Below are 14,751 nucleotides of genomic sequence, written 5' to 3'. Positions count from 1 at the left end.
TACCCAAGGGTATACTAATAATTTCTTTTACTACTTTCAGTACCTGTCAAAAACCACTGGTCTCATCCTTTCAGGGTTAAAACCCTTTACAATTTTTAAGGAAATACAATAACTTCTTTCAAGGAAATACAGTAACAAAACTCCTGGGTTTTTGTTGTTCTTGTTGTTGTTGTTATAACTCATTTGAATACTCTTAGAACAATATTTTTCACACTTTGGTGTCTATAAACTTACCAGGCATATTTGTCAACAATTTTTCTTGGACCCCATCCCCAAACCCACATACAGTTGGGCTGGGGTGTCTAGGAATGTGCATTTTAAACAATCATTTGCTGGTGGATCACCCTTTGATGAACATGGGCTTACAGGCAGATTTGGCAGAAATCAATGTAGTATATTGGAGGGGTTTTGAAAGATCTGTCATTAGTTATCTTTCAACTTGATTTTTTTTAAAGAACGACTCACTAATGCTTTTTAAAAGAAGTTCTAATATCAATTCTTATATTTTACTATTAAAACAGGCATGCATTACCTGGTGGAACACATTACTTTTTTTTTTTTTCCTGATATAAATTATCATCCTATCTGGTAGCTACTTGATTCAAGAGAGAATGGGAACAAGATACAGGGTAGAACTCCAGTAGCCACAAACCCTGTAAAGTGTCTTCAAGGCAATAAAATCAATCTTGTTGGCAACCCAGCCTCCAGAGGTGGGGAAGAAAATAGCTCACATGCAAAAGAAGTTAGTATAGCTCCAAAATGTTTGTACCTTCCCATTTTTTCCTCAATCTTATATAGTCTACTATGCAAATACACACCAGTTGTTGACCCTAACCTCTTTTGGTGCACAAATTCTACATCTACAGCTTGCAGCATTGTCCTCTTAAATACCTACTGGCCACGTAAAAACTTTGTAGGGCCAATCACATGTTCGAATACAATAAGGCACTATATTAATAACAGGGCTATTATCTTAATATCTTTTTATGTAAGCATCTTTTTATATAACAATTTAATGTTGTGACATTCAAGAAATTCACAGAACATTTTCACAGAAACAACTTGTAGCAGAAAACACACACAGCAACGATGCCTTTATCAGCACTAGAATATTTCTGTTAGTGCTAGTGCTTGTGGTGGTGTAGATGAACTGACACTACTGATATTCAGGTTTCTTCCTGAAGAAGGAAGCAGACTGAGGAGAAACACGGAAGCGTTTTTATGGTAGATGCTAAAAGACTACATAACACCCGTAGATGCAGATCCCTCTTCTCTTAATATTTTAGGTATTTAATTATTTTTCTAATTAATTTCTATTTCTTAGGTTTCTAAACCATACTAAGCATGGGAATAATGAAATAAAAGTTTCCAGGATTTAAATAGGAAATATATTATTTGCTGAAATCTCACATTTTCAGCGGCATCTATATATGATGAAACATGTCTGAAGAGAGTATGGAGGAGAGTAAAACTGCTGCCTGTAAATTGGGAAGACAGTATTGGCAGAAAATGGAGAGAAGGGTAATCTTCACTATTTACTACTGATGTTAATTCTTCACAGTAAGAAGCAGATTCTAGAATTCTCTTGGATTTTGTTTGAAGTGGGAAAGTTCTGTTTGTCAGACACGGTTCATCTTAACTTTACCTGGTAATTAGGGTAAATCTGTATTAGCTAATTGGCTTTATCCAGAGAAAAGTGAAACTTTCCTATCTTCATGACAGGATGTTGTTGTTGCAAATAGGAGCAAGGTGTCACTGAGGCTCCTACCCTCCCACAGAAATTGGGAGATGGCAGTGTCACCTCTTACATTTACATCTCAGAGATAAGGCTCTCAGGTCTTTGAGAAAGGCATTTCTGGATCATAAACCCGGCAAAAAGGCATATATAGTTTTCTTATGTAACTTAGGTGTAGAAATGAACCAACAACTGCTATAATTTAAAAAATAAGACAAATGGTACAGTATCTTTAAGCCTTTTTTGTTATTTCTCTTTCCTGAACAAAGGTATGGTTTTTGTTTTGTTTTGTTTTGTTTTTTTGAGTAGATGAAGATCGTGTGGCTATTTTTTAATCTTCAATTGATCTTCAGTGAAGATCAATGGGGCGTGTATGTGATGTTTGCTTTGTAAGTGCCAAAAAAAAAGGTGGTAAGCAAGAATTAAAATAACTCTTAAAAATAGAGTTTCATTGTGTGTTTTCTTGAGAATTGCTTCATCTGCTTTTCATTCATATTAAAAATGACACTTTAAAAATAATTTGTTAATAATCCATAAAGAAATTGTTAGATATCCAACATGAAAATTTCAACTTTTAGCAATTTCATTCTTATATCTGCTGAAAATGTTATGTAGATTTACTATAATTTATTTAACCACCCCTATATTGATAAATACTTCAGTTCTTTCTGGTTTCCTCTAACTAATAGAATGCTTCAGGGAACATATTATATTTGCTAGATAACACAAAACTGTTATAACATTAAAAAAATGCATAATGGCTCAAGCATAATAGAATTTTATGTGTTGCTCACATGATTGTCCAAGGCAGGTGTTCCAGATCACAAGTGGTTTTCTCCAAAAAGTGTTTCAGGGACCCAGTATGCTTCCATCATGGAGCTCTACCAACCATTAGGGACACTTGTCATTTTGTATTCAGCCTGCGGAAGAAGAAAGTGATCATGGAGGAGGTACACTTGCTTTCTTTTCTTTTTTTTAAAGATATTTATTTATTTATTTGACAGAGAGAGAGATAGTAAGAGCAGGAACTCAAGCAAGGGGAGTGGGAGAGGGAGAAGCAGGCTTCCCGCCCAGCAGGGAGCCCAATGTGCGGCTCGATGCAGGGCTCAATGTGGGGCTCCATCCCCGGACCCTGGGATCATGACCTGAGCTGAAGGCAGACGCTTAATGACTGAGCTACCCAGGTGCCCCACACTTGCTTTTCTTAAAAGCCCTGCACTAGAGGTGCAGTACACATCAGGTCTCCTCACATACCACTGGAGAGTAAATCAGTCACACATTCACACCTAAGTACAACAGTGGCTGGAAAGTACGCAGCTAGAAAGAGAAAAGGATTTTACTGGGTAGCCATTAGTCTCTGCCATAATACTTGTAATACATTTTTATGCATATTTGAAAATATTTAAATAGGATTGATAGCGATAAATGTCATAAAATAATCCTGTATAGACTTTAACAACCTAAAAATGCATGGTAATACTACTTTCCTTGCATTCTCAACATTTTCAATCCCCCCATCTGATGAATAAAAATAATGTCCTAATTGTTCTAATTTGCACTTCATTAACTATTGAGCTTTTTCAACTCAATTAAGGCAAAATAATTTCCCAAAGTTTTACTGTTCAATGTACTTCTGTGAGTTGTCTGTTTATAGTGCTTACTGGTTTTTTTCAGCTGGGTTATTTGCCTTTTTCATACTGATGTGCTGAATCCCTTTATATATTATGGAAGTAATCCTTTTTCTTCTTTCTTTCTTTCTTCCTTCCTTCCTTCCTTCCTTCCTTCCTTCCTTCCTTCCTTCCTTCCTTCCTTTCTTTCTTTCTTTCTTTCTTTCTTTCTTTCTTTCTTTCTTTCTTTCTTTCTTTCTTTCTTTCTTTCTTTCTTTTCTTTCTTTCTTTCTTTCTTTCTTTCTTTCTTTCTTTCTTTCTTTCTTTCTTTCTTTCTTTCTTCCTTACTTTCTTTCTTTCTTTCTTTCTTTCTTTCTTTCTTTCTTTCTTTCTTTCTTTCTTTCTTTCTTTCTTTCTTTCTTTCTTTTCTTTCTTTCTTTCTTTCTTTCTTTCTTTCTTCTTTTCTTTTTTTTCCCTGAGAAAGAGAGAGAGAGAGCACAGGCAGGAGGGGCTGGGGGAAAGGGAGAGAATCTCAAACTGACTGTGCTGAACATGGATCCCAATGCAGGGTTTAATCTCATGAGCCTGAGATTACCACCTGAGCTAAAACCAAGAGCCCCACACTTAACCAACTACACCATCCAGGCACCCAAATCATCCTTTCTCCTTACATATGCAGTAAGGCTTTTTTTTTTTTTCCCAGTCTGTCATTTCTCTTTTAACTTTATAAATGATTATTGCAGCTTCCTTTTTTAGGTTGTCAAACTAAGTTATTTTCCTTTATCACTTTTAGGATTTGTGTCTTGCTTAGCAAGTCTTTTACATTAAAAAAATGTATAAAGTTTTCTACATTCTTTTCTATTATTTTTATCATTTTACTTTTTATTTACATTTAGCTTCTAAAATTTACTTGTGGTATGAATAGAGCTCCAAAGTTGGCATTCAGGTGGTAAGAAAAATATATAGGTTTTTTGTTGTTGTTGTTAATGAACACTACAAAAACTACCTAGGATCAAAGAAAGAGAGACTATTAAAAGGAAAACCTGGTTAACTTCCAATAATTTTCTTGTATAACATGCAAACAAAAAAGAATTCTGAAATTAAAATCTCAGATTATTATAGTTAACAAAGGGTGCTAAAACTCTTCTATAGATATTATTCAGTCTAGAGAATGATAGAGAAATATGTTTAAATTTTTACTAGAAACTTACAAGTAACTATTACATAAATTGAAATAGGATGTAATTTCTAAGCCACCTAAGAAATTATGAAAAATAAAGAAATATGCTCAATCCATTATAAAAAAGAAATAATAAAAGCAAATTAAGCATAACAAAACCATAAAAATGGCAGAAACAAGCTTAGATTTATGAGTAATCATAATAAGTATAAATGAATTACATTCTTTTAAAAGCTAGAGATTCTCTCTCATAAGTCCCCAGAAAATAGACTTTATGACAGAGACTTGTGTATATGTGTTTATTGGATAGGGCTCACTGAAATCACACCTCTAAGACAGTGAGGTAAGCAGTACTGCAAAGAGGACAAGTTGCAACAAGGCTTTCAATCAATGTCACAGAGAGCTCTGAAGCTGACATATCTCCTTAGACGTACACTGGCCTCTCTAACATGTCCTAAGTGGAAGCAAAGAATCTAGGGCTTTGAAACCAACTCCTTCCCTGCTCATTGGCCAATTGTTGTAGTCCCTTTGGGCTGCTATAACAGAACATCATATAAACTTTAGATAGCCTATAAACAACACATACTTATTTTTCACAGCTCTGGAGGGCAGGAAGCCCAAGATCAAGGTGCCAGCAGATTTGGTACTTGGTGGGAACTTGCTTCCCGGTTCATAGACTGCCATCTTCTCGTTATGGAATTACATGGTAGAAGGGGCAAGGGAGGTCTTCCGGGTCTCTTTTATAAAAAGGCATTAATCTCATTCATGAAGGCTCTGCCCTCATGACCAAGTAATCTACCTGGACTTCTACAATGACTTTGTAACTGAGCTCTCTATATCCTCTCTTGCTGCCCTCCACACAACAGCCCTTCTCTAACCAGGGTGATCTCCCTAAAACACAAAATTGATTAGATCGTTCACCTGCTTAAAATATCCAATAACTGTACCTTGGCTTTAGGATGAAGAAATCCTAACATGGCCTACCAGGTCTAACAGGATCTAGTCCCTGACTCTCTCTTAGCTTTATCTCAGGCCATTGTCCCTTACTCTTAATGCTAAAAGCCACATTAACCTTCCTTCAGAGGCTCTAGGGCAGTATCCACTCCCTTCCTTTTCCAGTTTCTTGTGGCTGCCACACACATTGGCTTGTGGTCACATTACTCCAATCTCTGTCTCCATCTTCACATGCCTTTCTCCTCTTTTGCGTGTCCAATTTCCCTCTACCTCTCTCTTGTAAGGACACTTGCAGCTGGATTTACAGCCCACTTTAATCATCAAGGATGATCTCTTCATGTCAAGATCCTTAACTTACTCACAACTGCAAAGATATTTTTTCCTTATAAGGTAACATTTCTGGGTTCCAGGGATTAAGACCTGATATCTAGTGGTGGCCATTATTCAGCCTACTACACCTTCCATATGAATCCACAATACATCCCACATGGAGTTATAGTAGCATACAATTTGATTTCAGGGAGCAAAGAGGGATGATTTGGAATTGGCAATGATGAGCAAGGAAATATCCTCTTCACCTATATGAACAGTGGTAAAAGGGGTTAGAGAGAAAGAATAGCCACCACTTTAAATGGTGGCAAAGAAATCTTTATGCTGGAGGAAAGTCAGGTTCCAGTTAGAGCAAGAAGATGATGTTTGGAGAAGAGATCCATGAAGATTTTGCAGAAATCATACTGTGACTTCCAAAGAACAACCAAGCAGTCTTTTTAGAGAGTTGGAGAAAGGAATGGGAAGGACTCATCTTAGAGAATGGGACAAGCCTGAGCTGGGAGTTTAGAGGTTCCTGAAACGAGTGAAGAAAACAGGGATAAAGGGCAAGAGGGGATTAAACAGGATGGCTTCCAAGGCAATTTGTGGTGAAAGGTCTGTGAGAATTGGGTTAAGGAGAAAGAAGGTGGGAGGATCTCCAAGAATATAAGAACCAAATGAGGGAAATATCCAGAAAAACTGAGTTGAATCCTTATGCGAATCATGTGGGGAAGAATAATTTCTTTTGTAATTGTTATTCGTTACATGTACCATATGAATTTATTAGTCTTGTCTTATTTTTATTGTTTAAATTAGCTACAGTGCCTACAAAGAGTAATCTTATATTTAAAAATAAATATGAAGACAGGACTAAATAAATTGCACCCAACGTGCCATTTAAAAACAGACTTTCTTCCAAAGAGAAATATGTAGGTAGGACTCCAGATGGAAATCAGAGTTTAAACCAGGAATGAAAATCTGCGTCTTCAAGTGAAATAATTCTGGGAACACAATTAGGGTATCTATGTTGAAAAAACTTATATAAGAAGAGAACTCAATTGCCATTTGTGAATGCACTCTTCAAAAACAAAACAAAACTTGTGAAGTAGTATGAGATATTCACATTTTCAGAAAGCTGAAAGTATATTGCAAACTATAATAAAATGTATAGTATCTATAATTTGAGTAGTTGTTTCTACAATACTTGGGAAATACTACTAAGGAGAAACTTAAAATGTTTAATTGTATTGAAATGTTATCTCTTGGACTTTTCTTGGAAAAAGTCATTTAGTTATTATAATATTTACATGTGTTAAAAACATATTTGATTTCTTTTATCACATATAATCTTTTTAGGTGGCAGATAAATTCTTTTCTCTATCTTTTATATCTACCTCCACAGTACCTTATAAGGTGCTGTGCAGCATAGTGAATTTTCAGTACATATTGCTGACAGGCTCTTTATTTTGCTTTCATACAGAAATAATTCCTTTTTTTTAATAACTTACACATTATGCTTTTTCCAGAAATTTTCTGTGGAGTATAACACACATAGAAAAGAATACTGAAGACAAATGTACAGATCAATGAATTGTCACGAAGCCAACACTCATGTAATTACCACCTAATGAAGAAATAGTGCACAGCCAGCGTCCAGAAGCTACATCCCACCCACCCCCTCCAAAAAATTTTCCCCTGAGCAATGTGCCTTTTCCTCCAAAAGGCAAACACTATCCCGGACTTTTAACTTTATAATTTAGATCTAAGTGTTTGAATATTACAGAAATGGATAGTACATATTATTTTGTGTCTGATTCTTTCACTTGTGGGAGTCATCTATGTTTCTGCATGTATCTGAAGTTCTTTTACTTGAAGTACTGTAGAATATTTTATTGTATGAAAATACCACAGGTATGTAGCCATTCTATTGTTGATGGACATTTGGGTTGTTTACATTTTGGAGCTATGGTGAATGCTGTTGCTGGGAATGTTCATGTACATGGTTTTGGTGCACATGCATATGCCATTTGTGGTGGGTTTAGAATAGGAATGAAATTGGTGGGTTAAAAGGCATGCACAAATTCTGCTTTGGTATGCCAAGCCATTTCCCAAAGTGGCTACACCAATTTACACTTCCACCAGCAGTTACTTAATAGCTCCTCGTCCCCACCAACCCTATTACTTTTTTTTTAACTCAAGCCAAAATGATCAATATATAGTGGTTTTAATTTCCATTTCCTCGATGACTAATGAAGTTGAACAACTTTTCATATGATTATGGACATTTGTATATCTTATTTTTTTCTGGTGTCTATTTAAGTTTTTTTTTTTCTATTGGGATGTCTGCCTTCTTAAAAAATTGACTTATGGGAGTGCTTTATCTATTCTGCATATAAATTTTTTTGTCAGAAAAATGCACTGCAAAGGTATTTTCCATTCTATGACTTGGCTTTCACATTCTTAATGGCTCTTTTGATAAATAGGAGTTCTAAATGTGGTTTAATTTATCATTTTTTTTCTTTTATGGTTAATACTTTTTGTGTACTTGTGTAAAGACTGCTTTCTTCAAGATCATAAATATCTTTTCCTAAATTACCTTCTGGAGGATTATTATTTTACCCTTTACATTAAGATTTATGATCTCCCTAAAGTAGGAATATCTTTTTTTTCATAAAGATATCAAATTTTAGGCAAAAATCATATATTTACACTTAGGATGTTGCCTTTCAAAAGTCCAATTCCAATCATGGTGAAGGTACCAACCAGTCTTACCCATAGCAGATCCTGGATTCCATTTTTGACCTTGTTTCCTTGATACTGTCAGATGGATGCCCTCTTCAGCTTTGAAGATTCCCAGCATCTGTTTGTTGAATATAGCAACTCCAAATAAGAGGCTAACTTCTTTGGGCTTATCTTTGCTTAGATCTTGGCCCTGGAATTCTTCATTGTCTTGTTAGCTCTATGATCTCTTCAAAATAATTTTAACTATATATTTTATTCATCTTTCTTACTATAATTATCAGAAGTGTTGGTCTAAATTGCTTAGTCCATCATTACTGGAAAGTCCAGTCCCATTTATTTAAAAAAAAATTGTCTTGATTTTACTCTCACTATCTATGTAATCTTTGACAAGTAATTTAAACTCTGTGAAGTTCAAAACTATTTTTTAAAGATTTATTTATTTACTTGAGATAGAGAGAGAGCACATGAGTGGGGGGGAGGGGCAGAGAGAGAGGGTAAAGCAGACTCCTCATTGAGTGCAGAGCCTGATGCAGGGCTCGATCGCAGGACCCTGAGATCATGACCTGAGTCGAAGGCCGACGACGCTTAACCAACTGAGCCACCCAGGCACACCTAAACTCTGTCAAGTTCAATTTCTTCACTTGTAAATGAGATTGACAGTACTTCTAGAATTGTTGAAAATTTTAATGTGAAATGGTATGTATACCTTTGGTAAGTGGCAGCTATTATTTTTATTATATGAATGATGATAAAAATAATTATTAAGATGATGATAAGAATAGCAGTACTTCTGCATAACTCTGTCACATCGCCCTAATCTTCTAATCTAAGAGGGATATAAAGTTAATCTGACAACACATAGGCTTCAAGTAATGATTGTTTCCAATTTTTAGATTTGCCCAAACCAAAATTTCAATAATTTATTCTGGATTTTTTTAACCTAAAATTGATGTCAGACTCAGGAATAAATGATTTTAAATACCAATTTTGCTCAGGTAAAAAAATAAACTGTATTATCTCTGTTCTTATATTTCTCTCATTTTATGATATATCAAAATTCCATGGACACTAATTATAACACTGCCACAGTTTCACTCGTAAGTTCTCTTAGTAATTCATCTTACAAGAAGACTGAAACTCATTGAACAGCAGTTCGGTCTCTTATCTTTTTAGTAATATTGGGCTTCAGTTCCCTATATTACAAGAACTGGCAAGGCATGTCAATTTTCCCTCAATTTTCCTCCATAGGAACAGATTATATAATTAAATTGTATTTTCAGCAGCAAAAATTACCAATGCACAAGAAATGGTGTTTTACTCTAGAGGACTTACAGGAAGGAGGCAGTCAAGTATTAGAATATTTAATTTTGATACATATACATTGCTTATTGAGTAACAGGCCTATTGACTAGGTTACACAGTTTCCTTGAGAATATGTAGCTAGTTTCCTAGTTACGGATTTTATACACAGGGAATAGGGTAGCTCCCATTCTGTTAGCTAAATGACATCTTGGGCCAGAAATGTATGTCTCATGAGTTTGATAAATATGAAACAATTCCTTACAGCTTGATCATATGGGCTTTATTGGTAAAACAGCTTCTAATTTTGCTGTAATTAAAAAAGATCTCTGTTAGTTCACCAGCTAAGCTAACCCAAAATATTACTGCAAATGCAAAAGAAAATGATATTAAGAAGAACCAAATACTATGTAGGAAGGAACAAGCAATAGAAAGAAAGGAGAAGTTCTTGCTTTCTGTTCCATGTTGTAAGAATCAGACAACCTGTAAGTGTTTATTCAGATTCTGGAATTGGGATGCCTGCGTGACTCAGTCAGTTCAGTGTCAGACTCTTCAGCTCAGGTCATGATCTCAGGGTTATGAGATCGAGCTTCCCATCAGGCTCCATGCTCCTTGTGGAGCCTGCTTAAGATTCTCTCTCTCCCTCTCCATCTGCCCCTCTGCCTATGCTCTCTCTCACTTGCTTTCTCAAAAAAAAAAAAAAAAAATCTGGACTGTATGAAAAATTAGTATAAGACATAAACCCTATACTTCAGGATTTTATAATCTACTTGGGGAAATAGATATGGCACAAATAGAATAGTAATTAATAATAGAATAGTAATTAATAATTAGTTGTTACTACCTCAGTATGTGAAATTTTATCACAAAAAATAAAATTACTGTGGGCCAGAGTTTTTGTAGAAGATTCAGTAGAAAGTCTTAAGATGGTTTTGAAGGACTTTGAAAATAAATGGATATAGATGCAAATAACAAGATAAAGCTTTTGGGGAAAATACCCAAAAAATACCCAGGAAGAGGAAGTACCATCATGGGTGGGTAATTCCAGTTGCTGCAAAGCATTTGAATAATTCTTATCCAGGCTGACATTGAGACTTCATGGATGAATTGAAGCTAGGACATGATGTTTGTGGGAGTGTCCTTGGAACAAATGTACATTCTATGACTCAGTCATTTAAAGAATGATGATTCAACAAAACAATAACTATAACATGACATCCTTGCTCTTCCTTTAAGAACTGACAGGACTTTTGTGATTATGGGGCTGAGAAGAGAAAAATGGCATGAGTATTGAAATTTTAGGACTTGTTCAAAATGGGAGAAAGGTTTATCCTGTTTCAGCAGCAATGCTGTTCATCCATGGAAAGCTGGAGAACCACACCAGTCCACAGTTTCTATTTCTGATACTAGAAGCAAATCAAAAGGAAGAAGAGATGCATATGAGAGGATTGATATCTAATATAAATACTTTCAATCTATAAGTTTTGTTTTAAAACTATAAGTTGACAGTAAATATTAGATAACATTTGTATTTGTTACAAATGGTATTTCTACTATTAGCTATTTCAAGATTCCTGAATCTCAGTGAGTTGGTAAGATGGAAGGTTTATTTCAAGTTTATGCAAAGTCCGAAATGTAGTATACTTGAAAAGGCATGTAGTAATTCTTATAGTGGTGATTATGTCAGTTTGGGCAACTTAAGGTTCTTTTCTTTTCTAGGAATTTCTTTACTTCATATAAATTTTAAAATTTATTTGCAGTAAGATAGCATAACTTTGATTAAAAAATTTAACAATGATATTAAAAGACTGGAAAATTGTGCCATCCTGTCTCCAAAGCATGGAGGCAAAAATCCTAAACAAATCAGCATATGAAACCCAGTGATACATAAAATGTATAATAAATTACAATCAAGTTGTGATTATTCCAGAAATACAGAGTTGTTCAATATTTAAATATCTATGAATGTGACTTATAACATTGGTCAAAATAAAGGTAAGAAAAGAGGTATGATTTATCTCAATTATGCCAAAAAAAGCATTTGATCAAATTCAAAGTGCCTTTATTTTAAAATACATCAAACTAAAAACAGAAGATAACTCCCTTAATCTGATAAAGTGACAGCAAACATCCTATCGAATAGTGAAACAGTGAAAACCTCTCCTTGAAATTAAGAACAAAGGAAGGATGCCTGCTATCGTCATTTTTTTTCAACAATGTACTAGCGTTCTGGGACACAAGGCTGAAACAATGAATCAGTCAACCAATCAACCAAAACAAAATAAAAAATATAAGCAATGGAAAAGAGGTAGTAATTCTATTCTTATTTGCAGATGACTTGATGATGTGGGTGTATGATAAATATTCAAAAGAATGTTCAAATTAAAAAAAATAAATCAAAAAAGTTTTCTGGAAAGAAGGTCAATATACAAAAATCAATTTTATTTCCATATGCCAGCAACATGTATAACATGAAATTTAAAGAATAATACCATTTACAATAGGACAGAAAAATCAAATACAGTTGAATCTTGAACAACCACAGGTTTGAATTGCACAGGTCCACTTACAGATTTTTTACAGTAGTGTAAATGTATATTCTCTTCCTTAAAATTTTCTTAATAATAATATTTTTTTCTCTAGCTTACATGTAAGAACATGGTATGTAATATATATAACATACAAAATATGTATTAACTGTTTATGTTCTCATTAAGGCTTCCAGTCAACATTAGGCTATTAATAGTTAAGTTTTGGGGTTCAAGTTATATGCACATTTTCGACTCCACAGGGGAGTCAACACCCCTAAGCCCCTTGTTGTTCAAGGGTCAACTGTATATGCGTTCAATGCTATAAATTTCCTGCTATTCACTGCATCCCCCAAATTTTGATAAGTTGTATTTTTTTTCATTTAGTTCAAAATATCTTAAAATTTCTCTTGAGAGTTCTCTCGAATGACGGATGTTATTTAGAAGCATGTTATTTACCTCCACATAAGTTGGGATTTCCAGTTATCTTTCTGTTATTGCTATTTCTAATTTAATTTCACTGTGGCATGAAAGCTGACAATGTATGATTTCTGTTCTTTTAAATTTGTCAAAGTGTATTTTGTGGTCCAGAATGTGGTCTCTCTTGATGAATATTCCATGTGATCCTGAGAAGAATTTGTATTCTATTGTTGGATGAAGTAGTCTATAGATATCAATTATATTCAGATGATTGATGGTGTTAAATTCAACTGTGTTCTTATTGATTTTCCACCTGCTGGATCTGTCCAATTTTGATACAGATGTATCTCTATGTATGTCTCCAACTATGGTAACAGATTTATCGATTTCTCTTTGCAGTTCTATCGCTTTTTGCCTCATGTGGTTTGACACTATAGTTAGGTACATACACATTAAGTGTTGTTATGTCCCTTCAAAGGCATTCTTCATTTCTGTTACAGTGTTATTGAGGATTTTTTTTTTAATCTCTAGCATTTTGGTTCTTCTGTAGGATTTCCATTTCTCTACTTACATTTCCCATCTATTCTGGCATGCTCTCTACTTTATCCGTTAAAGCTGTCAGCATATCAATCATAGTTGTTTTAAATTCCTGGTGTAATAATTCCAACATCCCTGCCATGTCTGGTTCTGATGCTTGCTCTGTCTCTCCAAATTGAGGGGCTTTTTTTCTTTTGTTTTTTGCCCTTTGGTATGTCTTGCAAATTTTCCCTGATAGCTGAGCATGATGTACCAAGTAAACAGAACTACTATAAACAGGCCTTTAGTCATGTGGTGGTAAGGTGTAGGGAGAAGGAGTGTTCTATAGTCTGATGATTAAGTCTACTCTTTTAGTGAGTCTATGCCTCTAGACTATGAACTTCACAAGTGTTTCTCAGTTTTTTTACCCCCTATTCTCAGGACGGAAGAATGACCTGAGGTTGGGTATTTCCCTTTCCCAGGTCAGTTAGGTGTTGTTAATACCCCAGTATGTTAGGCTTTGATTAACTAGTTGTCTCCAAGGGCAGGCCTTGTTAAGAGAATAGAGTGCTCTGGAATATATCAAAATGTTCCCTTTTCTGTCTCCCTGCCAGAAATCCAAATGGATTTTTCTTCAATATTTACTGTGGGAATCTGGTTGAATTTCTGGAGGTAAATCTCACAATACTTTGGGCTTCGCCCTATGACTGGGTCCCTCTGGAGTTTTTAACTCTCAGAGTTATCCGTACCAAATCTCCAGCAGTTTATCAATAACACTTTAGGTTTTCCTTTCCTGACACTGGTTCTGCTCTGGTGGTTTCTGTTCTTGAGTCTTGACTCAGTTAAGACTTAAGAATACAGTGAGTCTTGATTCACTGTATTAACTGTATTCTCTTGTCTATCTCTCCAGTATTTGGGGCAGTTGTTTGCTCTGTGTTCTCCCCTCTGTTATGGATCCAAAAAAAGAGTTGCTGATTTCATAGTCTGTTAAGCTTTATACTTCTTGTTAGGATGGAATTGCAATATCCAGTATATATAGAAAACTCACATATATCCATAAGAAAAAAGATAAATAACCTAATAGAAAAAAATAAGCTAGATATATGAACAGAATTCTCAGAAGAGGAAACCCAGAATGAGAATGAGAATTATTCTCACTGGTAATTAGGGAAATTTAAATGTAAATCACAATGAAATATAATTTCATTTACATCAGAATTGTGACAATATTAGTTGTATTAAAATTGATACCTTGTGAAAAATCATTTGTCAGAAACTTCTGCCTATAGCTGATGTCAACTGAGGAAGAAGAAGCCAGTATAATGGAGCTGGTTAAACACAAAGTTAGGATTATCCCAGTTTACCACAAAACTGTTTCCTGGGTATACCTTCTAGGTGACCAATCTAGGAGTAGGCTATTATTTTTTTTTTTAAATAGCCAAGTCAAGGAAGTTTATGATT

The 14,751-nt window shown here is 34.8% G+C and overlaps 1 protein-coding gene across 1 annotated transcript in view; it reads left to right on the top strand.

Annotated features, from left to right (window-relative positions):
- The first annotated feature begins 1,440 nt into the window (after positions 1-1,440).
- LOC113925570 (transmembrane protease serine 11B-like) overlaps positions 1,441-14,751 on the top strand; it is a 34,041-nt gene continuing 20,730 nt past the window's right edge. Inside the window, 1 exon segment of the mRNA XM_027600106.2 lies at positions 1,441-1,521. Within this exon segment, the coding sequence (XP_027455907.2) occupies positions 1,441-1,521 (81 nt within the window).

The sequence above is a fragment of the Zalophus californianus genome, chromosome 2 (assembly GCF_009762305.2).
Source record: "Zalophus californianus isolate mZalCal1 chromosome 2, mZalCal1.pri.v2, whole genome shotgun sequence".
Lineage (NCBI taxonomy): Eukaryota > Metazoa > Chordata > Mammalia > Carnivora > Otariidae > Zalophus > Zalophus californianus.
This window is presented reverse-complemented; position numbering and strand designations above follow the sequence as displayed.